The 27,311-nt window shown below is 50.7% G+C and overlaps 1 protein-coding gene across 3 annotated transcripts in view; it reads left to right on the plus strand.

Moving 5' to 3' along the window:
- The first annotated feature begins 565 nt into the window (after nt 1–565).
- The window catches only part of RNF220 (ring finger protein 220), a 188,520-nt gene continuing 161,774 nt past the window's right edge, over nt 566–27,311 (plus strand). For all 3 annotated transcript variants that reach the window (XM_035537837.2, XM_035537838.2, XM_035537840.2), the window contains exon 1: nt 566–1,190. In XM_035537837.2, coding sequence (XP_035393730.1) covers nt 566–1,190 — 625 coding nt within the window. The remainder of the gene's footprint in view (nt 1,191–27,311) is intronic.

Below are 27,311 nucleotides of genomic sequence, written 5' to 3' on the forward strand. Positions count from 1 at the left end.
TTTTTTGGGTAATTGTACAATAGGTATTTTTGTGCTGGTTGCACACATGCACAAGCAAATTAGGGTTGTGTGTGTGCGTGGGCATTAAGCTGATTGCAATTACATTTACATGCCTCTTTTGCCATTATCAAATTCCAATTTTAGTTTGGAGCTACTATCTTAATTTTAGACCGAACCTTGTTTATTAGGGGGTTATTAAATCCGAGTGTTCCTCTCTTTGGTTTGCCTTTCATCCGTCTGCACTGGATGACAGCCTTTAACCTGGAGGGCCAGAGCTGATCCCACCAGTGTGTGAAGTTGTCTATTGATTTTCTTGAATGAGAAGAGCAGCGCGTCTCCGGCCGCTTGGTTGTAACACAAGCGGCCACCCTGCTGCTGGAGCTTCCCAGGGAGACGAGTGCAGAAACCTAACCAGTCATTTTTTTCTTTTCTTTCCTCTTTCCTTGCAGCGTTCGGAGGGTGATGATGCTCCACTAGGTTTCCCTGCTCCATCCCCAGGCCTCGCTTTGCTTTCCTTCCAGGGAAGACTGTTCCGCCTGCGATCCTGCTGAGGAAAGAGACTCCGATGGACTTACACCGGGCAGCGTTCAAGATGGAGAACTCACCCTACCTCCCCAACCCGCTGGCCTCCCCGGCGCTGATGGTGCTCGCCTCCACCGCCGAAGCCAGCCGTGACGCTTCCATTCCGTGCCAGCAGCCAAGGCCTTTTGGGGTCCCCGTGTCAGCAGACAAGGACGTGCACATTCCCTTTACCAACGGCTCCTACACTTTTGCCTCCATGTACCACCGGCAAGGCGGGGTGCCGGGAGCGTTCGCAAACCGTGACTTTCCCCCGTCCTTGCTTCACCTCCACCCCCAGTTCGCGCCCCCCAACCTGGACTGCACCCCGATCAGCATGCTGAACCACAGCGGGGTCGGGGCTTTCCGCCCCTTCGCGTCTACCGAGGACCGGGAGAGCTACCAGTCGGCCTTCACGCCGGCCAAGCGCCTCAAGAACTGCCATGACACCGACTCGCCCCACCTGCGCTTCTCGGACGCTGACGGCAAGGAGTACGAGTTTGGCACCCAGCTCCCCTCCAGCTCCCCCGGCTCGCTCAAGGTCGATGACACGGGGAAGAAGATCTTTGCGGTTTCTGGCCTCATTTCTGACCGGGAGACCTCGTCCAGTCCTGAGGACCGAAGTGACAGATGTAAGTACCTCCGTTGACTTGTTGGTTTTTCTCTAGTCGTGCCTCGTTGGCATACTCGACAGGTGGCTGTCCTGCAGTGCTGCGGCTCGTGCGGAAAGCAGAGGACAGACAGCCTTTCCTCCCTGCCGGGCTAAACCACGCAGTGTTGCCTCGTGTCTTATAAATGGACAGCGACAGGTCTTAAGGGGAGGTGCTCTGGAAGGGAACTTGTCTTCCAGCACGCAGCTGGGGACAACGTTGACCTGACTTTACGTGCAGATGTCTGTGCCCCAGTGCAGGGATACAGATGCTGTACATGCATGTGTGTGAACAGGGGGCCAGCTGGAGCGGGTAGCCACAGACTTTCCCAGATCTTGTAGCAAGTGTGTACGTCCTGCTTCTTCAGGTGTCTTATCCCGACCTTGTCTTCACACCCACCCTTCTTGTAGCAAATGCATCACCGTCAGCATTTATGCCTCAGGTTTGGACGCTGGTTAACTCGAGAATATTTCTAGCCACCGAGCACCCTCTCCAAGACACAAACCCCAACCTGCTCCCACGGCTCAGTGAGCCGTTTCCCAAAATATGCCGTGTGCTTTCCCTGCCTGCTTCCCCCCTTTGGAAGCCGCTGAAAGGCAAGGCGTCCTTTCACGGGCAGGCAGCTGGGCTGAGGCAAAGCAGCCCACACGTCCACGGCTGTCGCTCCCCTCTCCCCTGTCGCCTTTCCCTGCCGGTGTGGCAGCATGGAGGGGCACTGTCCCCCCCGATGGCTTCCAGGGGTGCTGAGCAGGGTGCTGACCCCTCCGGGGGCTGCTCAGAGGGAAATGGAGTGTCATACCCCAAAGAAGAGCGCTAAGTTATGGTTAGTTTGCCTCTAAACCCAAGGAGCCAGGGGTTTGCTTTTAACGTGGGCTCCTTTGTTCTGTTGAATTTTCTTCCTAGAAAACAATTTTGTTATTGCCATCATTATTATTATTACTATGTAATTTTTTTTTGCAATGAAAGTCTGCTGCGCCACTTCTTCCTCTCCGTTTCAGACGTGATTTTTCCTCTCCCGTTTATGATGCCGAGGAGAGTAATAGAGACATTGTGGCTCTCTCTCCCCTGTCGGCGCTGCTTCCTCAGGCTGTCTCCTTGAATTAGGCGCTGTGCTAACTTACCGGCGCTAAAAGGCATCTGCCTAAACCCAGCGTACCTTTTCAATAAAAGTCATCATAAAATCAACCTGCCTTGTAAATCCATCGCTCTTTGGTTTTGAAATATGCTGCAAGTGTGTCTTTTATGTCAGCGTTTGCGAGGGTAGGGCAATTCCCACTCAAGGCAGAAGCCTTGTGTTCTTTGCACCACAGACGTGATCTCTTCCATCTCCCCCTGCTCCCAATCCACCCCTGGCCATGGCACTTTTTGTGCCACCAGCTCCTTGCATTGCTCAGCACCTCCTGGCCGTCCTCGTGGGGCCGTGGATCCGCAGCTGTAGGTGGCAGTGCGTGTGGACGGGTGCGTGTGCGTAACCGTTAGCATAATTATTTTGCTGGGGGGAGGCGGGTGAGGTCTCGAGGCTTGGGGACATTTTTCGTCTGTGCCCTTTCCCTTTCCAATACAACCTGGCTGTGGGAAGGGACCTTGCTCAAAAAATACTCCGGGAGATAGCGGCTGAGGAGCGGGTCCGCTCGCTAAATGAATTTTGAGCGCATCAGCTGCCGTGTATCTTGCTGGCAACCCCCTGTCAGACACCCCGTTTGGAGAAGTAAATCTGTTAAATGAATTAGGCGGCACGGCGTGCAGCTGTGGACCAAGGTGCCATGTCCTTGCCAGCACCGAGCACGGTGCCGTGTCCCCGGGGCTGGGCGCAGGCACCTGGCACCGTGCTGCCGCAGGGGCTTGCCAGGAGGGGAGGAGGAACAACGACAACTTCACCCAGCTTTGACAACTCGCCCAGAGGTGGAAGGTGGTTCGGTCTGCTTTTCCTTCCCCGTATCGCCGCGTTTCTTTAAGACGCTCAGCTGCACGGTGGAGCAGAGCACAGGCGACGTCCCTGATGTTTCACTGACATTAAAATTCTTGCGTAACTACCGGGACAGTTTACACTAAACATGTCTGTTGGCTCTGTATCATATTCCCATCATATATAGATGCTGCACCATGGAAACTTAGCTCCATTAGCACCGCAGGTTTATCTGGCGTGTGCATACGCGCGGATGGGAGTGTTTGCCGGAGGCCGAGCGAGTGAGCAGCTGGGCTTTTTAGTGGATCCTAATGATCTTTTATGCTCACCATTAGAAAAGAAAAACTTCCGCAAAGAGGAATTCAAGAGGCTGCGCTCTGCAGATCTAATCGCGATCCCGTTTTGTATTGACACTTACATACATGTTTTTGGAGTTTCTGTACAAATGCGTGCTTTGGGGAGGGTTGTTGTCTCTGTTTTTTGGCTCCTGAGAAGTTTCGGGTATTCCGGGTGTGCCTGTTTGCTATGCCCCTGTGTCAAAGCTGCGTGCTTTTGCTCCTGATGGAGAAGCTGCTGCAGGTAGGTGATTGTAGCTTCAAGGCAAAACGCAATAAGTCTTCTACAAGAGCTGGCAAAAATTGAGAAATTTTCTTCGATCAGCAGCACCTTCGTGTGTCTAAGGGGTGCTCTCCAGATGTGCAGAGCCCAGCTGTTTAGTTGTCTTTTTCAGATTCCTGAAAGGGTTCGTGTTATGTGGAAGATGAATCACTGTAATTGCACTGCAGAGTCTTCTGTGCCACTGCACGAGAACCCTTTTTGAACAGCTCATTAAAATGTTTGTTTTACCCCGTAACTTAAAGAGTGATTTTCTGATTTTTTTTTAAAGGAATTTATCTTGAAAAATAACTTCACACTCAAGGTACTTTGCAACACAATGAGAACCCAGTCAGGCTTTTTCATCCTGGGCAGCATTCGGAAGTTGTGCTATTCAGTCCTGGGCATCAGGGGAGTCAAGTCTCATCCTATCTCTGCCAACGTAGAAAATTTGCTCAATTCAGTAAAATTATGTGGGATTTGTGCTGGTGTAACCACTATTAGCACCTGGCCCCATGAGATCTGTTTGTATGGAGGCGATTGCTCAGTCTCTGGGTGAATGGAGATCGGAGGCAGGGGGGTGCTCCCCAGGGGTGCTTGGCCAGTGCTGGGGTCTGTGCTGCTGCTCACGAAGGGGGACAGCTGCTGTGGGTGCCTCATGGCAAATCGGGCTGAAATTGTTGTTCTTGGACACGGTGTCCCTTGCTGCGAAGTGCAGGCACTGAGGACGTCTGGGGCGATGTGGCCAGGGAGCGTGTATGACAGCGGAGCCTTTCCAGGGAGGGCAGATGTAAGGCGTGCTGGATGGGGCCCTTCGGCGGGGCCTTGCTGAGAAACATAATGCCACTTGTTGGAGGCTGGGGGCTTCTTGTAAAGTGTGTGTTAAAGACACTGGGCGACGTGTTTTATGGGTTTCCTTTAATAAGCATACGATAGTTGAGATTCCTAGAAGGAGTGGAAATAAATGGCATGTTCCTTTCTGCAAAAGAGATCTATAGACCCATTTTAAAATCTGGAAAAAAAAAAGGCCCTTGTTTTTATTCTTTGCTTCCAATAAAATCTGTCCCAGTGGCCTTCTGTACCCAGTCACCATGGTGTCACTTCCCCACACAGTGATGGGCACAAGTCCATGCCAGGACCAGGATCTCTGGGCAAAGAGCTGGACCTCATCCCAGCCGATGTCTCAGCCACCTCTCTGAGGCTTCCTTGCTCCAGCCCTTGTGGTTCCACAAGAGATGGCTTCCTGTTGCTGTCTTCTCCTTGATCCTCATCATGTGTTGTCTGTGACTTGCTGTGGAGCTCAGCCTGGTGTGCCAAGGACCTGCCAGCTCTTTGTCCTGGCTCAGCTTCCAGCCTCGTTTCACAGCTCGGCTTCTTCAGCCTTGGTTTCCCTGCAGGTGCTGGTAGCTCCCACCCAGCTCCTGGCCTGCTGGTGGGCACCCTGTGGTCCTCACTGTGCTCTTGGGACTGCTGTGTATGGGGTTTATTAACATTGGTTCTACTATTTCTTTTTGATAATAATATTTATCCTTGGTTCTTTGCATGTGGTCACTTTGTCCTGTAGCCAGTTGCTTCCCTGCAGGTGAAGTTGTGTGCCATATCAGTGAGCTCCTTGTTCCAGTTTAGGGTTTCAAAGCCCATCTCCAGCATGGAGGTAGTTCAGCTTTGGAAACAACGGTTTTGTTATTGATCAAGTGCTGCGAAAATGTAAATTGTGCTTCAGGTGATGGACACTGGGGCTGCAATGACCACAGCTTGAATTCCCAAAATCTGCAGCACCAGGGGCATCAGACCAGGGCTGCCTGGGCACAGCGCCCTGACACACACACACACACACACGCACGCACGCACCCCGTGTAACGCTGCCACCCTTCCTGAAGCACTTCACCACATCCGAGGCAGGTAAAATTTGGGGTCTAACGTGGAGTGACGCTTTGCTGCTAAGAATAATCAGCTGCGACCACGGGAAATTGCAAGCTTAAAATTGCTTACGAAATAATGAAATAAATCAAGTGGAACGTTTACTTTCTGCCTTGCTGGGTGGAGGAGCAGCAGGGAGGGACAGGACGAGGGTCCCCATCGCATGTTCCCCATGGCACGGCTGGCACGCTGTCCTCGTGGAGCCTGGATAGAGCTCGGAGCCCATCCATCCCTTCTTTTTTCTGCTTCTCAGGCGACAGCCTTCCCGCTCCCCCTGCAAACTGTTGCCGAGACTCCTTTCCATGCTGCTCGCCTTAATTGTCTTATTGGGATAAAGAAATGTTTGAACAGTAAAAGTGGGGACGGGCTGGGTGGGAGCAGCCCCTGCCGGCTGCGGGGCCATCTGGCATGGCTCGCCTCTGCCCATCTCCAGTTTATATTTCTCTCTCTGCTACGTGGGGCTCTCCGGCACACTCGGAATACCTAATGACCATGGGGGGACATGCCACCGCCGCCTGGCCGTGCCCTCCCACCCATGTGGGTGGCTGTGCTGCTGCAGCCCCCTCCCTGCCTGCACCCGGCTCTCAGCAGAGGGATGGAGCATTGTTTTGGGGAAGGGCTCAGTCTGTTTTCTCCTCCAAAACGTGTCCCCACACAGCCACCACCACCTGGCTGGCTTTCCTGTTGGCTTGGGGATGCCAGCGGTTACTGGGGCCATTCCTGTTATTTGGTGTCTTTGCAACTCTGGAGCAGAAAGGCTGAACAAACTGTAAATGTCCTATTTATCCACTTCCTCCTGCAGAGGTGGGCACACGTGCAGGAAATACGTGTTGTCCCTCTTCTTCTCCATGTGTCTGACCACTCATGGGAGCACTTGCAGGGCAAACCCCGCATCTCACCCAGTTAATTCAGCCACTTGTCCATCCCATCAAAAGCACAGCCCCAAAACACCAGCCAAACCCTGCTTCTCGAGAAGGATTTCATCACATCACACCTCCAGCCCCACTGATCAGACCCAGCTGCTGCCACCAAGTCCCAGTGGAGTAATGGGGGTGGGCTTTGTGCTGGGCTGGGACCCCAAATGCAGAGCTGGGCAGGCTGGGGGGCACGGCTGCCCTTCTGCAGCGTGGGGCTGGCACAAGCTGCCCCATAGCTTTTGACAGAAGGCACTGCGCAAGGGCAAAGTATTAGTATTATTAATATAGTACAGTCAGTAGAATATTATGAACTATTATAAATCATTACCACTAAACTACAGTTATTAAAGGAAATGACCAAAGTGCACTTTGAGAGCCAGGATCTCCGACAGTTAAAACATTGTTTTATTATTTCACTTGCTAACTTGCAAAATTCAAGAGTTAGCGACAGTTTCCTGGTTGATCTGCGAGGACTGCAGCTTGGGAGAGGCGTGGAGGAGTGGGCATGCCTTGCAGGAAGGAGGGAGACAGCAAGCAATGATGCCTCGTGATTTCTTTTCTCCTTCTTTAATAATCTGAAGGTCCCAAAGGAAAGAGACGTTCCCAGGCTTGCAGGTTGCCCGGGCCCAGCGCTGTTCCGTGGGGCTGAAGCAGTTGGAGCCAACGTGGTCGTAGAGTTTCCAGAATTCCCCCCTGGAAAATACAGGCGTGAGGGTTTCTGTGAATTGTTGGCGGTTGTTATTTGTTTGATACCGTTTAGACAAGTCCCATTAAATGCTAGCAGCAGATTCATTTTCCCCTCTTTGTTTGCCTTCCAAGGAGCAGAAAACAGACGTAATTATATTTTACGTGAGACTCTAAGATTTCCTCTCATCTCTTCCTCTGCTTAATATCTGCAGCTATAAAATAAATTCCATTTGTGCATACATGGTGTTAGACTGAGGTAAATAACTGTCATCTAAAATCTGCCTAACCTTAATCTGCATCAGGAGCACTATAGAGAACTGTACCCATTTGTATAATATTAGGCTTTATTTTTATTATGGATTTCTAATGCAAATTCGTAGCGGGGGCAAAGTTGTTTTCTGCTAATGCTGTATTCCAAGAAAAGCAGCCGCTGCCAGTGAATTGTGACAATTTCCATCCGGCAGCTCATGTCAATGGTGGTCCTTGATCATGTCAGTTTGCTTGATAGCCTATGAATTTTCCACCCCTGTCCTTCAGGAGAGAATAGCAGATTTGGGGACTTCTGAGGACATTTTTTGGCTATGCAAAGCAATCGGAATTCCTTGGGAACGATGAATTTCTAACTGGGAAATTGTCTTCTGTAATGTGGTATCGAATTCCTGAGCAGCGTCCTTTGTAGAAGGGCACGTCTGTTTGTACCCTGCGTGTCCAACCTGCGTGCATGCCTTTCTCCCCTTTATGCACCCTCTCTGTTTGCCTGTTTTGCTCTGCTGGCCTGTGTGATTGCTGTGTTTGCACCGACCGGCGCGCATGCAAACTTGCAGGTTGCAGACATTCTGGGCAAATTCCCTGGCCTGAATTCGGTTTTCTTTCCGTTTTAGTGCCACTAATTTCCCACTGCCTTTAGGATATTTTTTGGCCAAACCTTGCAGAATGCTAGCCAGGACTGGGTGCGTGTTCCCTGGCACACGGTAGCTGATGTGGCCTTGCTTGCTTTTTCTTCTGGGAGTCAAGAACCACCATGTGTAGTCCAGTGCCCTATTTGTCCCACCGATTTGGCACGGGATTACATACATGAAGCATCTTTGGGACTCATCCCTGGAGTCACTGGGAGCTCTGAGTGAACACGGGCTGTGGGGTTCGGTGCTATCTGTGTCTGTCATCTTGTTCTTTGTCTTTTATTTTGAAAACATTGATGGTGGCTGTGATAAGCCAGGCACCCCTTAGCCATCAGCATTACTTTCTCCTTCAACTACTTGCTGGCATCTTGAATTACAGCGGTCCCTAAGCAGCAGAAGAGGGGAGAAAGCAAATCTGGGAAAAGAAAGATTTATTGTCTTAAATGCCGATAAGGTGGGGAAGGAGTCCCGGCGACAGTGCAAATGTTCCTTGAGCTCAGGTCCGGGACACTTCCATGGTGCTTTTCCTCACATTGTCTCTAATCAGAGTTGTTTTGAAACCATCCTTGTTTGGTAGCAGATGGGAGCTGCTTTCTCATCAGCGTTTCGGGACAAGACCGTGTTTTGTACTTTTTCTCGTCAGTACCGGGCTCCTGGTACACGGCTGCTCTGCAGTGGGAAAAGGAAGGCACTGCGTGTCTCTGGATACCCGTAAGAGGAAGAACTGGAAGCCGTGTCCTTGTTTTCCTGCAGTAGCACAGATTCTTGGTAACTGGCTCTAGACAGAGTAACAAAGTCCAGGTTTTAATTTGGAAAGACACAAGGGCTTTTATACATTGGCTTTGTTCTGGTACAGTCCTGCAGACCTGCCTGTGCTCTGCAAACGTGTGATACGGCTGTGTGGAGCGGGGGCCAGGCAGTGGGACACGTCCTTCTGCGGATGCTGTGCCCCCCAAAAGTGTCGGGGGGCAGTCAGCAGTGAGCTGTGGGATGAAGGCTGCATGCGGCAGCCTCGCCAAAGTGCAGTGGGGTTTGTAGGTAGAGCAAAAAGTGCAGCTCAGGGGACTGCCCTAATGGGCCCATGTCTTTCTGTCGGGATTTTCGGTACAAATCACCTTGTTTCTAATGAAGTTATTTTAAATTAAAAACGTCTCAACCTTTTCATCTGATTCTGGTGTTGTTTCCCTTTATGAACCAACTTGCAAAGCCATTTAGTATGTGCAACTGTCTGTCCTGTAGCATCCCTCTCTGTAAGGGGGCATAGGATAGCAATCCTTCATCATAGAGAGCCTGCGCTGACAGCTGCGCTGGCATGTGAGAAGGCTCGGTACCAGATCGCAGCTCAGCCTTCTCCTCTAGCCTTGTTTCCAACACGAGATATGTTACAGAGAGGTTTTCCCTCCCTCACTTCTCTTCTGCCTCCCCAGTTTGACCACTGGGGCACTGGAATGGGACCAGGGTGGAAGAGGCTGAGCATCGGGGCCAACGTGTTCGGGGGTGGCTGTGTGGAGGGAGCCTGGAGATTTAAGTGCTGGGGGAGGCAGGGAGTCTGCAGACCAGAAGTCAAACGTCAGCAAGCTCTGCAGAGATCTTTGAGAGAGTGTGAAGTAGAAAGGGGCTACAAGTTATTTCTGTCCCAATTTGGCCAATGTTTTGTGCCCAGGACTGAAATAAGTGTGATGCTATTTGGATCAGGACGGGGATATATTGGAAAAACTCAGCAGTGAAAGTCTGCAGATCTCCGTCTCCATTAGCCAGAAGTAATGTTCCCACCGTCTCATTATTTTCCCTCTTAAAATGAAAACAACGCGTTGACTGTGGAAACAGAGGGAGATCATGTTAGAGGAAGGCAGAGCTGGGGAGAGAGAACTTGAACTGGTCTCACTTGAATGTGTCTCAGATGTTGCTGCCGTCTGGGGAAGCTGTGCATGGATCAGGCCCCGGGTTTGGAGCACATTTCAAGGAAGAAGGGGCCTTCAGCTGGGGAAATGCTTCCCATCAGGTCGTCTCTTTGGGAACACTGTGAGGATCCAAGCCTCCTGAGTCCACGCGCCCGCCCCCGGTGAGCAGGGGTGCCCTGGGGGGTTACGGTGTCAATGAAACCCAGCCGGGACCCTGCTGTCCTGGATGTTGCCTGTTGTGTCTGGGTTGTTAGCTGCACCTGGGCAAAGAGGCAGAGGAAATCCCGGCGTGGTGTGATGGGTTTTGCAGAAAGGGCCCCGAGAGGAGAGGCAGTTAGACACCGCTCGCTGATGGCCCCTCCGCTGTGTACTCAGGTGGCTCGCTGGCATCCAGGTGACCCACGCTAAGGAAATGTGCTGTGAGTTCTTCAGACGTTGGTTATTTCATGTTTGCTGCACATTTTCAGCTTGACTGCCGTTGGGATAACGGAGGTGAAGGGCACATTGGTCAGCACAAAGCAGCGCGCCTGCTCCTCCCAGCTCGCGGAGCAGGAAGAGGGAAGGGCTGCCTGGGCAAAGCCCCGAGCACAGCTCGTGTTGTGCTGTGGGCTCTGTTGACCTTGGACAAGCAGAGTCCTTTCTCGTGGCACATCTCTAAAGCAGGGCTTACACCGTTCCCGCAGCACAGCTGAGGGCAGTTGCATCCACTTCTCTGAGGGGCTCAGGTCCTGGGCGGCCGCTGGAGCCCTGGTACCCGCAGTGCTGCACCAGGGCTGACACAGCTGGCTGGAGGGGCTGGGGGAGGGATGGGGGCCTGCTTAATAAACAGTAGCATCGCCATTTGTTCTGAAGAAACAGTCACCAAGTTTTATTTTTCGGTGGTGGAACTTGGATGAACTGCTGAAAACAGTGGCTAGGAACAGCAGAGAAAGAAAAGGGGGAAAAAATTTGGAGTAAGGTAGATAAAAGTGAGAGATAAAAGAAATAATGCAGGGAAGGATGAGTAATCGACATTCTTGGAGTTGAAGCACAGGCTCTGGCTTCCTTCCTGAGCAGTAAAATAAAATTAAAAAAAAAGTCTTCAGAACAACAAAACTCTGGACGCGCTGGTTTCCTTCCTGACAGGCCCAGCCTCGTGGTGTTTCGATGAGTCCTCATTGGCAACCAGGGCTGATCTAAAGGCCAAAGGCAGAAAGATTGGGGGGAAGGGAGGCGGATTTAACTCTTCGAGCTCTGCTGCAAAACCGGAGATCTCCTGCTTTGGGCGGGTGCTGGAGCACAAACAACGTTCGTTGTCGCTCCGGCGGCCGAGAGCCGGGCGGCACATCCACCCGGGTGCCTGGCCGCCATCGGAGCGAGTGTCCCATTTAGAAAACAACAGCAGGCATTTTTAATCCCCGTACAAGTGGATGAAATTCCTCGGACAGCCCGGAACAATAGCAGCGATGAGCACCGCGGGAGTGGGCTGGCAGCCCTGTCGGCAGCCCCGCCACTGCACGGTTGCTGTCTCAGGGATGCTCCTTTCGCTCCTAGCATCCATAAAGCATTATTCTAGGGTCTCCCACCAGCACCCTGCCCAGCTGGGAAGGCTGGGGTGCAGCAGAGCCCGTCGTGCCCCCCAGGGCTGTAGGTGCTCACAGGGCAGCCGGGAGCGTGGCAGCGGGGAGGATGTGTGCGCCAGGCAGGTCGGATGGCTCGGGCAGAGCTTGTTTTGCAGCTAACTCTCTAAGGCTCGCCGCTCTCCGCAGGGTTCCCCTCTCTGAAAGGTCGAAGCTACTTCTTAATTCTCAGCAGCTGACAAAATATTTATTTTCAGGTACTTAAAATATTATAATTTGAAGTGGAGTCCAGGGCCCTGGCTGGAGCTGAGCTTTTGTACTAACAGCTTCAGCGAAATGACTTTTTCCTCCTCCAACTTGCCAACAAATGCTTGGAAAATAATTGTGGGACAGTCATCCCTTTAGTGAGCAGATCAAGAAGATTTGAGACTTGCCAGAGACTTTCAAAGGACAGGCCAAAGGTTCAAGTTGTTGCCAGTTCTATTTGTCTTAGCCTTTATACTTAGTTTTGTGTCATTAATTTCATCAAATGCTTGTGGGTAAAAGGCGCCCAGCGGGCTGCTGCTTGTACTGAGTTCTTTGGGTGTGCTCGGACACCTCTTGGGAAAGAAGCCCACCTTTTTGTGTAGAGAGCGAGATTAAAAACACTGCAGCTGGAGAAGAAACAGGCTTACCCACCAGCACGCCTGTGATAACCCGAAATGGAGAAGGCCACCCTGGGGGAGCCACAGCAGTGAGCTATTTATTTCCTTTCCACAGCCCTTTCTAAGTAGGTTTTGCAGGGAGATACGCATACGAATGACGAGTGGTGCCTCTGTGCCTACAGAACCTGTAGGGACCTATAGAAATAAGGTGCCATGGTGGGGTTGTGTCAAAGCCACTGAAAGGAGGGCTAAGCACAGGGTGGTGAACAGAGCATCTCTGCTAGCTGTTGGCAAAGAGGTGATCGGGCTGGGGTGCCCACACTGCTGGCGCTTCCCTGTCCTGGGGGCCACGAAGCAGAAAAAGCAGGGAGAAAACAGCCTCGTTTTCTCAGCACGATGCCGATGCCCTTCCCTCGTGCCGCAAACCTCCTTTCTTGGTGCTCCCATCGCTGCCTGCATCCTGACAGCTGCTTTCCTACCCTTTCTGCCCCGGTGCAGCCGGCCAAGCACGTTAATTTTTCAGCAGAAGTGTTGTAATAATTAGGCAGCTCGTCGGAGGGTTTAGCAGTACTTAACCAGATGTGAAAAGACTCGTCCCACGGTCCCCGCTCTCTCGCTGGGCTCCAGCCAGCTGCCTTTTCGCGCCTGCTCAGGTTGCCTCGAAGGGGCTGCAGGAGCTCTCCCGGCTGCCCTGGCTCCCCGCGCCTCCCTTCTTATGCTAAGCACTCGTTTGTAAAGGAGAAGGAGGGAGGGTGAAAACCCCGGTGCTGTTTGGGAGAAGAGCGGCAGAGAATTAAAAGCAGACACCTGCAGCGCTCGGGCTCGCCACCTCCACCATTAACTCTTCCCAGAGCAGCCCCCGGGCTGGTGGCCCCTCTGCGGTGCCTTGCGGGGCAGGATGTGACGCTGGAGGGGGCAGTGGTGGCTCCTCTCCCTCTCCCCTGCCTCAGTTTCCCTCCCTACAGGGTTGATGTTGTTGCCCTGTCTGCTGTGCTCTGTAGGTATCCATAGGCAGCGCTGCCATCGCTAACACGGCTGTAAAATGAGGGGTGCTGTAGTAAACCCTATTGTCTGCCTAATCCGTATTAACCTGAAAAGCTCAAGGAAACAGGATACTGGCCTGGATGGACCTTGGACCGAGTCATTCTGACAATTCTTATATTTCGATGGTAAAGTTTTATAAATACACACTTGCAGAGTATGCTATGCTTAAAAAATCTATATACAAGGTATAGGTTTATGGTTACAGAGAGAAAAAATGTATTAAATCAGCAAGACCAAGGGAGCAGACGAGATATAAAAATGATACTGTATTATGCCAGATCTTATTGAAAATCCCAACGCATCTTTTTTTGTGTAAATGGTAAATTCTTTTCTGTGTTCTGGATTTGTTTCTTAATGTGCATCACGTACCAGAATAGTAGCGTGGACACAGTTGCAAATATGGTATGTGCTTTATTGTGGGTATTATACTGCATAGCAAAGGGTGTTGAACATTGCAGTCAGTTATATACAGCTGTAAATGGGAGCTACCCGCTGTTCTGTATACAGCGAGCTGCATATTTATTAGTAAATACCAGCCTAGGTAAAATAAAAATAAAACAGGAAGTTGTATTAAAGACTTCAATGTTTAAAACTAGTTTGCTCAAAGCTCCTGGGACACCACTGCAGGGAACAGTCCTGCATTTTTTGGCATTAAGTCTTTTCCATCTGATTTTTCTAGTTCTGCGAATTTAAAAGCCTCTGCTGAACTCCACCGCGCACCGGTGTGTGGAATAATTCATACGTGTTTCGGGTCGGGGTAAAGATCGGGGTTTTGGCTGGAGGAGCTGCGGGTGGACTCCATCCCTGGTGTGGCTCCAGGGGCTGAGCGTGCCGGAGCAGCTCTGCTGAAACACTAAGTGCAGGTGTGGGGGGCATGAGCACAGCACACGCGGGTGTGCACATGGCAGGGTGTGCGCATCACACACATGCGTGGCTGTGGGACAGAGGGGACGTCAGTCCCCGGAGGCTGCTTGCTGCTATAGATCCACAGTGCATCTCCCAGAAGGAATGAAATTGTGCCACTTTTCTCTCGGCGAGGCATGCGTTTGTTCCTCTGTGTGGCACGGGCACCCGCTCGTGCCACCCCAGGCTCGCAGACGGACGGACGCTCCTCTGGAGATACAGGCAGCGGGGCAGAACGAGGACTCCAAAAATGAGCAATGGCTTCTGAAATACCGGCCTGTTTAACCTAGAGGGAGCTCTCCTACATGAAGAATGCGACCGTTGGCACAGCAGCTCGAGCAGCTTTCATCCTGAGCATCTTCAGCAAACTCCTGCCACCCCTGTGCTCGCCTGGCACCCGGGTGCCAGCTGGCCCCGCGCCGGCACACGGGGCAATGGCAAGGGGCTGCCATGGGGCCGGGCCGGCTGCCTCACTCGGTCTCCGGAGGTTGTTACTCGTGGGAGTTGATGTAGATTTCTTCTGGAGATAAGGTTTCATCTATTTTTCCTGCTCCCGGTGACACTGCAGCACCTCAGGGATGCGTCAGGGCGGTCAGGGCACCAGGCACCTGCTGCTGCTCTGCGGATGGGGACGAGCGTGGCAGGACGGTGGGCTCCGGCCAGCCGTGGGTGGGAAGGGAAGGGAAGGGCTCCTCCTTGGGAAACAGTCTTTGTTGGCTGCTGAGTGTGTTGTTAACAGGCGGATTTGCTAAGGAGAGATTTACGTGCTGGTCCTGGGCAGCCCAGATGCTCCCTTGGGGTCACTCCTTTTATATGGCTTCATATCCATTCATCCTTCTTGGGGTAGCTGCAGCTGCGTGAATTCAAAGCCACAGCATTTTGGGGTTGGGTGAGCTGGTATTTCATTTCCTGGGAGCTGGGCGATGCTAGAGGTGACAAGGATGGGCGATGTGAGGGTGTTTCCCCAGCCCCGACCTCATTCAAGGCCCCTGTGGTCCAGCTCCCAGCTGGTGCAGGAGTGCACAGCGAGGGCTGGAGGAAAACCCTGTAGGCAGCCCATCTGGGGACACTGTGACATGTTGGTGAGAGGGTGCAGGAGCTGGCAGGGTGCCATGGCAGAATGGCAGGTTGATATGTTGCTATCCAGGGGCAGTCACAGCTCTGTACCCCCAGGCCACCACTAGGTTCAACTGAGCAAAGGAGAAGCTTGCTGGAGTAGCGGGGCAGAGGTCTTGGAGAGCTAATGGTGTCTGAGACATCAGTTAAAGGGACCGAATAAAAGGACCTCTGAGAAATTCTGTTTTGGGTCCAGAAAGCTCCTTTCTGGAGGTGGTTCATTCAAAGATGGTGGAGGGGTCAAGAGTGGTGATGGGGTCCTGTGTCTCCTTCGCACCCCCTGGTGTTCCATGTCCCCATGGGGACACATGGACACATGGCGGCTGTGTCTGCCCCAGCAAGCTGCAGCCTCCCTGTGGTTTGCAGCATGCTGGCCTGGATGGACAGAGAGCCCCCGCAAAAAGCAGAAAGGGGAGGTTTGTCCAGCTGTAGCCTTCCTGTACGGGGCACGGCTGAAGCCCACCTGTGGGTCTGAGCAGCCTTTCCCAACCGCAGCCAAAGCCTCAGCATGGACATTTTCATCATGGCTTGAACTGAAGCTGCTTTTGCTGCTGTTCTTGTCGTACATCCACCACCTCTCCGTGCCTTTCCAAGCCGCTTGGCACAGTGTCTGTCTGTCTGTCTTCACATCCTGGCTTCTAAGAGGCTGGGCAGTCTGGAGGATGGAGGGGGCTCCTCTCTCTTTGGCAGCCCCTGCATTAAGTTTATTTTATTTAGGTGGCTTTAGGCATACCAGCTGTCAACCCAGGCTGTGGAGGGTGCGGGTGAGCCTTCTGCAGCCCCACTGAGCAGCATTTGGGGTGCTTGGAAAGAGGGCTTGAGAGAGGCAAGGCTGGGAGGGACGTCAAGGATGGATGGAGTAGGACAGGGCATGAGGGTGCTTTTCTTTTTTTTTTTTTTGAGTTTGGGGAAGGAAAGGGCGTGCATGAGGGTACGAAGCTGAACAGGGAAGGAAGATAGTTGGAGGGAAGAGACAGAAATAAGGCACCTTTTTCATCTGATTTTTAAAGAAAGGCTTCACACTGAGTGTTTCGGTTTGCAGCATGTTCTCTATTTTTCCATGGAGGGCAGGGAGAAGTGGAAACAGCAGAGGCAGGAGAAGTTGCTTAGATTTAAGCCCCCAGTTTGGCTTGAAAAATGCCGGAGCAAATTAGCTGGGATTGGAATAAGCATTTTCCCTGTGGACTTGTGCTTCTCTCTGTGTTGGATGGTGCCCATTCCTTTCCCCTGCCTTGTGGATTTGGTTTGCTCCCTGGGGACTCACACCTGAGCCCCCAGCCACAACTCTTTTCCGAGGCGGCACAGGGAGGTTCTGGGGAGCAGCTGATGGCAGATATCCTGCCTGGGCTTCTGGAGAGGCTAGGGGATGTTGTGGGAGAGAGAGCAGGGTGAAGAGGCACACCCGTCTTTGGGGTTTCAGCACATTTCTCTGCATGTTAACAGCGCCCTGGCCCCACCCCATCCCATTTCTTCCTTTGACGACAGGAGGAAGCCGCATGGCTGAGTACAGCTCTCATGAAATTCAACTCTGCGAGGGCTTGTCCAAGTGTGGTTAGAGAAAACAACTCTAATGGTTAGCTGTAAAGAAGTCTGTTAGCTCTGGGGAGCAGCGAGGCAGCTCGATGTGCTACCTTCCAGGGCTGCTCCCCAAACGCTGGAGTGGCAGGGCAGTCCTTGTGAGTCCCGAAATGGCAGACATTAAAACGTTAACTCTTGCAGTGAGGGGTGCACCCAAGATGCTCAAATTGCGCCTTCAAAAACGGTGCCAGCCCTGGTTTGATGCTAATTCCCAACAGGCTGCAAAGGAAGCATTCAGAGCCCTACACATAGGTGTTTGCTGTGTGTCCCTGAATAAAGCCGTAACCGCGAGTGAGGAGGCAGGTCGGGGATGGTGAGTGTGTCCTGGTTGGAGCAGGAAGCCAAAGCAGGATCTCTTCTCCTACTGTGCCCCATGTCAGCCTCTCCTGTGCTCTCCCAAGGGCTTTGCCCCCATGGAAATTCCTCCTTTAAGAACAAACCCTTCTTCCCTAAGATACACCCAGGCAGGGTGTGCTCAACACTGCCTCGGTGCTCTGGTTTGAGGAGATGGTTTTGTCCAAAGCCACCCCTCTGTAGGAGCCTATAATTGGCAATTAAAGCATAAAAAATATTTCCAGCGAGTGAGTCCTAAATAAATGCTTGTCACTGCTGATCAGAGTTGGTTTATTTCCATGTGTGTTTTCCTTCCTTCTTTTTTTGTATAACTTACGGCCCTGTAAATGCTCAGCAGCTGTTAATATGATTCTGTCGATACGTTTACCATGGTGATTTGGCTATATTTGGCGAGCGTGTGAAGAAATCACTCACCGGTTAGAAGGAGGAAAGACAAGCTGTCGATACCAAGGGAGAAATGCTAATAACCCCAGTGACAAATCATTCCTGGGAATCTCGAAGGGTTAAAAAAAAACGCCGCCGTGCTTCCCAGGGAGAGGGGCCAGGGCGAGTGAAGGTGACTCATCAGGAGCTGCAGACACCAGCTGTCATCTCCAGCTCCTCCTGCGCTTAATCACTTCACTTTTCTAAAGAAATATTTTGTTCTAATTCAAACAGACCCGGGCTTGTTTGTTTTTTATGAATTATTTACTGGTGAGGAGAACCTCTCGAGGTATCCATCTTCACTCGGAAATAAGTGGACTCTCAGAGCCTGCTGCAGCACCTTAAAGCACACAGTCCCCTCCACCATGAGCCTTTTTTTTTTTTCAGACACCCGCTTAAATGCAGGATAAACCCCAAAAAGTCACCTCTGGCGTTGGGTCTGTGCTGGAGGGAGTGAGAACAGGCTTTGGCCTCATAAAGCTGCTGGCACATGTGGGGCTGGGATACCCCATGGGACACGTGCCCTGGGGGTGTAAGGGTCCCAATGGACCTGCTTGGTGCGTCCTCTAGCAAGAACAGGCTCACCGTGCACAAAACAAGTGTCTGTATGTGCCACCTTCCAGCCCTGGGTGATGTTTCTGTTGCTTGCTAAAGTCAGGACCAGATTCCTCCCGGCAGCTCCTGACTTCTGCTCCTTGCCCATGTACAGCTCCTCCAGCGGCAACGGGAGCTTGTGTGATATCTTGCAGTCCCAAAAGGTCTGATCTGGTGGCCACGGAAGTAAATAAATGGAAAAATTCGCACTGACTGGATTGGGCATCAGATTAGTCCCTAAATGTTAGTTGATCTGCTTTGGGGTTATGACAGACAAATATTGCCCCAAGGTTACTGCTACAGCAATAATCGATCTACCTGTCTTAGCCACGTCTCGGCTGCCTGTCATCACTGCAATATCTAAGCCTGCGTTACCTCCCAGGAAGATTGTGCCTGACCAAATAAGTTGCCTTTTCTTTGTGTAGTCTGAGACCAGGCAGTGCCATTTTCAGCATATTTAAGATCATTTCTGTTTGGCACTTATCTGCTCCACAGGATATTGCTACTTGACTGCAATGTCCTTATTACCTACTACTTACATTTCATTTATATATTTTTTTATTTTTTATTTTTTTTACTAAATAAATAACATGATCTGCAAATAAATGACTTGGTCCTCAAAACAATTTAGACAGACAAAGTGCTTCGAGTGTGATTTAGCTTGAGTGGTGTAAGTCGCACGCTTCTACAAGCTTCAAAATGACAGGAAAGATAATCCCATCAGGCAGTCTGTAAAACAGAACAAGCCTGGAGAGTGGTTTTCTTGTATACAATTACACTTAGAGACACAGAATTAGACAGAAGGGGATTCGGGAGCTGGAGAGGCTGAGAAAGGCAGCTGGTTGTGTCCTCGGCGGTGATTTTTTCACCGAGGCACCTTCCTGCAGGACAGCACGGTGCTGGCAGGGAAGGAGATGTTGCAGCCCTGTGCAGAGGCTCAGCTCTGGCAAAAGGGCTTGGCTCAATTTTTGTTTGGGGAACGGGAACATCCCCTGGAAAACAGGGTGCGTGAAAGTGAGTCCTTATATTATATTTGCTTTTAGTTTTTTGCGTCTCATTCATCCCCCCAGAAGATCTTTTTTAAGGGTCACTCCTGACACTCTGACATCCAGATCTCTTCCTCCTGCCTCCCTGCACCCATGCCTCCCTCCAGTCCATATTCTCCTCTGCTTCCCTGCCTGTGTACAGCCAAGAAGTTTGGGGCAAGAAGCTTGTCATGTTCACTTGTGATATTTAAATTGGCATAACTGAGGAATTCCTTGAGATTTTTGCCTCTCACTGCCTACTCTGGGACCCTGTACTTTACAAAGCAGCTGCTGGCAGAAGGCACGAAATACAACTTAGGCTCACTTCTTGCCTTTATTCTTGTGCAAAAAGTTCCTGACTCAGTGTTGATTTTCTTGAGATGGTGTTTATTTAAATCAAGATAATAATCTTCCAAATATACCCTAAAATTATATAGCCATATAAATCCTGTCATAATATATTCAGTAAAACTGTCAGGTGATCATTCTTAATGTAAAATGAGACCTTTTCATTTCCATCCAGTCAGTTAGCACTAAATTAACTCCTTGGAACAGGCTCAGAGTCATTCATTTGAGTAAATACCCTGGTTATTTATTGAATATACAGAATTGTTGTCTGTCTCGGGGCTGGGAGATGGGGCTCCTGTTCTTATCCCAGCACCAACACCGGTCGGTCAGATGCCCAGAGCCAGTTGCTTAACTTTTATTTAGCGGAGCTACCAAAGGAATCTGCTGTAGGTTTGCTGGGTGCGCCCATGAAAACTTGTGTTTGTACCTCCAGAGGTGCCTGAGCCCTGGCATCCTGCCTGTGGCACGGCATCACCCAGCTTCGGGGATCACCTTCCTCCTCCTGGGCCTAAGGAAGGAGCCTTGCTTGGAGCCCCGCATTCAGCTTGCCAAACACAAATGCCAAATAAAAATAAATGAATCAATGAATCAAAATCCTGACTGTCCGGAACCAGGCTGCAAGGAGACACACTCATCCTGCTCTTCTGGGAGATCAAATTCACTACACAGATCAAAGAAAGAAGAGGAAAAGCTCTTCACAAGTCAGGAAACAAAATCGCCTTGGCCTTCCTTTAAAGAAGGAAAGTTACTGGACTGCAGCCTGAAAGAACCAGAGCAGAAAGCATCAAAGGGGAGCTCTCGGTCGGACGTGGCTCTGCAAAAGGTGAGGTCTGCCAGGTACGAGGTGTCCAGCTTGAGTTGGAGGAAGCGCTCACAAACCATAGCTCCCAGAGAGCATCCTGCCCACAGGAGCTCCGTGTCCCCTAGAAGAAATGAGATTAGAGTAAGGGAGAAAAAAAAAAAGAAATTAAAAGACTCCAAAGGTTTATTCACAAGTTCTTCACAGTCCTGCAGAAAATGGAGGGTTGTTACCTTTTTTATTCCTTTTGTGGATGGGCACTGCAGGCTGAGTGGCAGAGGGATGTGTTCCCCACAGGTAAGGCAGCAAGTTCAGAGCTTGAACCGAAGCCTCCCTGTTGTCATTTGTTTCCTGACACAGGGGTAAATGAGAATTGCACCAGACTGTCCAGGGAGTGGGGAGCACTAGTAGGTTTCAGCAGCGAGTTATGCAGAATTATTTCAGGAATGTGTTAAATTTAGCTGTTTCCACTTTGGGGCAGAAAGAAGCAGATAACCTCTTGTTCGCCTTTCCATTTCTGCTTGGTTTCGCAGTGCTCCAGGGATCGGGCTCCCACCGCTGTGCAGACACAAGATGTGGAGCACTGGGTCCTAGAAATACACTCCACTTTCTGTGGGAGCCCCATATTCAGGTAACCTGTTGGGTGGGGAGATGCTTTAATAGACAAGAGACAGTGTGGGATCAGCTGCTGGCAGTAAAATGGTTCTGTGTGAATTTATCAGCACGTGGAAGAAGGGAGCAGCAACTGGAGGAAAGGAGGGATGTATCAGCAACTGGAGGAAAGAAGAAAGCTGTTCCCTCCCTAGAAGAAAAGGAAAGATGCAAAGGGGAAGGGTGTGAATAAATCGTGCATGGTGTGGAGGCAGGGAGAGAAACCTTACGTCTTTCAAGTCTGGGGGATGCAGAGTACGGTGACCCAACCATCCCATGGGCTGACCTGCCCAGGACTCACAACACCAGGGCTGTGGTGTGTGCCCGAGGAGGACCACATGTGTGGTGTGTGCCCGAGAAGGACCACAAGTTTGTAGTTACCCAGACCTCAGCAGGAAGGACGCCAGGGTTCAGCATGACACAACGCTGGAGCTGTTCATCTCTGTTTTTGGAGTCTGGTTGACCTGGGGCTATTTCGATGCCTAACTGGGATTTTGTGTAGTTTGTTTTATTTTAGTATGACATCGTTTAGTGTTTAAAGGTTACCTGGGTTAGAAATTTTACTGTTGTATTGATTGACTGGTCTTTTCTGTCTTGTTGCTGGAGATGAGAAGGAATTGAGAAAAATGCTCCTGATTCCCTCTCCAAATGAGAGAACTCTTCCCTACAGATGGCTGGGCAGCTCCTGCCAGCATTTATTTTCTTTTGTTACCATCTTGCTATGTGCAAGCACACACGAAGGGCATGGGCTCCTTCCATCACTACATGATATGCTTGAAACTCACATGTGCACGCTGCTTTGTGTTTCTGCTCATGCAACTTCTGCTTCTGGGTATGGGCAGCATGATTTAAAACAAATCAAAATAAAACAAAACACCAATAACCAGTGCAATTCTTTTGAGCATGTAGTTTGGGTGAGGAAAGCATGTTGGACACCATAGGAGGATGCTCCCTGTGGTGCAGCCTGTGTATAGCCTTGCAAGCACCACTCCTGCTCTTGCTGAGAGCAGAGCTGGGAACACATGTTGGCAGACAGAGCATGCATGTTCATCCCCTGAAAGGTGGTGTAATCTGGGAGACTGCCACATGCTGAATCCATGGCAGCAGCAGTTGCAGATTTGGTCCTTTTCTACTCTTTGAACAAGTCACGGTGTCTCTTTGGCCTGGATACTTTCCACTAGCAGTGGATGTGTGCAGTCCTCCCAGGGAGGATGCGTTGACCCCACAAATGCAGCTGGGATGCTGCTGCCATATCCACTGCCCCCTTCGCTGTGTTTATCGGTATCCGCATTGCTCCGTTAGCATTTTAGTGTTTCTGCAATCACGGTGATAAACAGCAGCCTGCAGGCACCTCTGTCCCTCTGCTGCACGGTGCTGTTTAATTCCTGTGCTGCAGAGCATCTCCAGGTGGGAGCTGGGCTGAGCCCCTGCAGCACCCACAGGGTGAGGAGGCAGGTGGGCAGCAGGCACGAGGGCCTGCCCCTTTCTTTTTCCTCTTTCCCTTTCACACAGCACTGGAAAGCACAAATTCTGCTGAGATTAAGTTATAATTTAAGGCAGTGAACATGTGCTCTGCTGGCGGCTATAAAGATTCAAATCATAAAGTTTTACAGTGGAACGGTTTCTGTAAAAGCATCGTTAGAAAGGGGGAATCGTGCCTTTAATTCTTACGACTTATGGGTCTGCCTGGTTTGTTTGGGTTTCAGTGGTGCTTGGAGTGACATGGGGTGGGGTCCCAATGCCACCTTGCTGCTTAGAGTCAGGCCTTCCTTCCTGGCTCTGCTGTAACATTCAAGTGCCTTGAGAAGACCTGGAGATGTTGCAGAGCTTTTGCTGTTCACCTGCTCACGGGTGAGTTTAGGGACCCCTCGTGTGGAGTTAGCATAGCTCATTGTAGTGTGATGTCCATGTTATCTCATCGGACTTGTATGGACCTCACCTCTTTAGGGTGCAGAATGCTGACCTTTTGGATTTCTTGGGTAGCGGGGAGAAGGATGGCTTGGTGTATGCTGCACAGTCATGGTGTGGAGACTGGGGAAATCTAGGTTGAGACACAAGTATTGAGAGCGTGTTGTAAATGCCTTGCCAAACCTTCCAGCAGGGTTAGGGGCAGGTTAGTGATCCTGAGCTCTGTCCTCCAAAGGATGGATCAATTAGCTCCCTCCTTCTTTCACGCCATGAAACCAAGCTATCCCCCAACACCTGCTAGTGCCCAAAAGAGTCAGCACCACATGTTGCCAAAGGTTTCAGCACTGTGCAGGTGGTCTCCATCGATACAACAGCTTTGCTCGGGGAGCAGTTTGAGAGGAGACCCTGCAGCAGGCACGGGCTTCCAGGGCTGGGCTTTGGTCCGACACAGCAGCCGAAAATTTGCAGCCGCTGCATGAGAGGCGAATGAATTAAAACATAATATGAATAATACAGTCAATACAGCAGCCATGAGTTGTTTATTTTTATGTTAAATTCGATGCGTTTTTGTTGCCCTCATATTTTGAGTGATCAATAGCGCAAAGATTTTCATATTAACAACACTCGGCTGCATTGTGGAGGTGGGGGGAAGCGGGAGGTTTTGGCAGCTGGGCAGACTTGTAAGGTTTTTGTCATCTCTTTGGGACGTGCGGCGAGCAGTCTGAGATTATGACTGAGCATCGCAGTTATATGCATTTGGTGAAAGATCAGCAGTGAAATTGTTTCCAGTATTCCCATGCCAGTTGTAATCTCCAGCCTTCAGAGTTAGCACCCCGCCGGGGCGAGGGGGCTGCGGCACACCTCTCCGTGCTGGTGTTTCACGACGCTTCAGGAAGAGGAACGTGCCGCCGCTGTGATGACTCTTGGTTCATCTTTCAGTTTTATTTATAAATTAAAGCACTTAAGGAACTTAGTGACAATGAAGACCCGTAGTGCAGATGGCCTGCGTGTGATATTTCGGGCTCCGGCCCTCGATGTAGGGCTGGATGCTGCTGGGTTTTGCAGCTGCTGGGTTAGTGTGGGTGAAACCAAGAGGGGAATTCAGCTCTGCTGTACGTCGGGTTGGAAATGGGGGGATGTTACAGCCCACAGCGGGGCTTTGTGTGATATTGGCAACGAGCTGGAGCGGGACATGGGGAAATAGGAACCTCCTGGCCTTCTCCTGCAGGATGGAGGGACAGACGGGTCGCCGGGGTCCTCTCCGTGCCCGGTGCGCTGGGCGCAGGCACTTTACCTGCTGCATTGCGCCGTGCCACTGACTCCCCAGCTGGCTGCCAACACCGCCTTTCAAGCTGCCTGTCCTGGGGCTGGGCGTTATATGGCCGAGTCTCATTCCAATGCCAAATCCTGCCCTAGCCCAGCCCACTGACTGGCAGGGTCAGTGGCAGCGACCCGGCACTGTTGAACCCGTCCTCGTGCGCCTGGCCAGATTCGCAGGGCTCAGCAAGGGACAGCCCCGGCCCCGCTCACTCAGAGCAGCGGATCGATAGCAGAGGCGGGTGATAGATGAGGAGGGTTAGGGATGGATAATCTGCTGAATTTACATGACCCAGGGTGGTCCAGGGGAGGCTGGGAGACTTTCAATAGGAGACAGAAGTTGCCTTAGTTTCCAGCTGCTGACTGCATTTTAAAAACATTGCGGGGCCTGTTTGGGTGGGTGGAGGAAGCTGCCAATTGTGAGCAGAAATGAAAAGAGGCATGTTTGCTGCTGGCCACCACAGCCCAGGCTCCCGACGAGGCTGGCTGGATGTAGCTCACGCTTCGGGAAGCGCAGGCAGGACGGGCAGGAAAGCCCTTGGGGTACTGCCGAGGTGCATCCTGTAGAGGTGTTGGCACACTTCGCTGGAAGCACAGGGTTTCAGGCCAAAAGCCTCCTGTTTCCATGGCTGTGTTAGCAAACACGTTATAAAAATAAACACCAGCAGGTAAAAAAGCACAATCAAAAGGCTGCACTTTTAAATTAAAATAATAATAATAATAATTTCAGCTTTCCAGCCCCATCTATACCGGAGAGTGGAATTTTAGGGCTTAATCCCATAAGATGCTGCTAAATGCCTTCTGCCAGGAGAAGAGAGCATATGCCAGCAGCCAGCTTTCCGGGAGCACACTTCCCCTAAATTGAGGCTGCCCCGAAACTGTTTACAGCAGTGTCTTCCCTTTGTCTTTTTTCGTTTGATCTTTCACAGAAGCATCTGGTCTGGCCTGTGCTGGAGACACCACACTGGGCTGGAAGGACCACAGGTCAGTTCTGCTGCCCACCAGTGACAGCTCTGGTGCCCATAAAACTGCAGCCTCCCTGCTAGCCAAAGTGCACTACTGATGGAGTTGCCCGCTTTGATTTAAGCCTTTTAGCTTTTTCTGTAATGCGTCCATGTCATTTGGTCTCAGATTCAGGTTTTTTGTAAAACCAATGTTTACAAAACCTGAAAGGAAAAAAAAAAAAGAATAATTTGAAATAAATATCTTCCTAAAGCCTTTAAAAATCAACCTTCCCCTTTCATCGGCTCATCTTGGAGCTGAGGCCTGTACTCAGCAGCCTCAAAGATAAGGCACTACAGAGTGGCTGGAGGCAGAAGCGAGGGCAGCAAAGCTGTTTTCCATATGCAGACTGAATGCCTGATAGGAGAAAGCAAAATAAATTTTCATGGTTCTTCCTGCTGCCACGATTGCACAAGTTTCCGAAAACAAATATGGAGAGATAATTTTTAAAAATATATGATTTTCATCAAAGTGTGTTTCTTTATTATTCTACTGAATTAGACCCTGATCCTACAGCTAGATCTATTTTGGCTGCAGCTGACTGAGAACAATCTGACTGCCTCTGACTCCAGCCAGCCTTTGCTATCTGCAGAGTCTCCTCTCAATGTCTAGCTGGAGAGCTGATACCTTGGGACGAAATGGTCGTCTTCTGCTTGAGGATGCCTGCCCGTGGGTAGAGCAGGCGTTGCAGAGTGCCCCGGGCCAGAGCCCCTGTGTGGGTGGGCACGGGGCTGGTTTGGGCGTAAAGGTGTGAATCAGTTTCGTTTGTGTTTGCTGTCCTAATGGGAAGGGACCATCCAGTGGTGATGGCCACGAGGAGGATGTGCCCTCCGGAGCCCCTCTCCTGCTCCCACCAGAGGTGCCCCGCGGCTCATTAGGGCATCATATTTAATCATAGAAATGTTGTGAAGGCAAAGCTTCCTGGTTTCAAACAATTCTGGGTAGCAGTGAAGACGAGATGCCCTCCTGCACTCTGTGCATGCAGCGTGTGTACACACTGGCATACCTGCGTACAGGCACAGCACACGTGTCTCCCATAAAAACATCACCAGACACACGTCCGGACACACATGTGCCTCGACCGGGCCCTTTGCACATTTGTGTTTATCGAATGGGATTAATACAGGGCAAAGTTCCCTTTGCTTTCTACTTCCTGACATTTCAGGGAGAAAAACGTCCTGCTGTAGCCTCAGTAAAATAACTGAGCGAATAACTTAAAGGAAAAAAAAAAAAAAGAAAAAGAAAAAGAAACCATACACAGCCCAGTATTGCTCCAGTTAAGGAATTAGCCTGGCTCGCCTTTGCAATAAAGCTCCTCTCCCTCGCTCGCTGTCAGTCCTGTGGCACCCTCCATGCTCTGCGTTTTAATTCTAGTCTCTAATCTCAGCCGCTCCTGTGATAAATTAATTGTAATGATAGAGGCCCCAGTTACGAGGTCTGCACCGTTTGCTTGTAATCTGAGCGACAGGTTTAGGGCCTGCTTTATTTAAGATGCGAGGGTAATTACATGGGAGTTAGCATATGCAGGCAGGGAGATATGATTCATTCTCCCAGCGACGGCCATGACACAGCTGTTTGTCGGATAAAATAGAGGAACCGTGTTGTTACAAAATGTTCCCCTTATTATACCTCATTAAAAACAAGGCTGCGATAAGTCAGACCTGGCAATGAATAAAATGTATTGCCCCCTGTAAAAGCTGATAGGAGAGAAAGAGGGTCTTCGAAGCAGCCTCGGGTCATTTATTTATTTTTTGTTCTCTTTCAGTCTCCCTTGTTCTTTCTTTCTCTCCGTAGTCCTGCCTTGCACAAGCTGCTGGAAAAAAAAAATAAAAAGGGAATGTTTTCTCTTTCTTTCTCTCTCTCTCTTTTTTTTCCCTCTTCCTTTCTTTCTTTCTTTGAACCTGCCTATGCCCTCCCCTTCTGGGAGCAATAGCAGATAAGGCAGAGTAGGGCCAACGGCAATTAGCAGAGGCTTTTGCACGGAACAAAAGGGGAGATTTGTTCCCACCGGCCC

Source organism: Cygnus atratus, chromosome 8 (assembly GCF_013377495.2).
Source record: "Cygnus atratus isolate AKBS03 ecotype Queensland, Australia chromosome 8, CAtr_DNAZoo_HiC_assembly, whole genome shotgun sequence".
Classification (NCBI taxonomy): domain Eukaryota; kingdom Metazoa; phylum Chordata; class Aves; order Anseriformes; family Anatidae; genus Cygnus; species Cygnus atratus.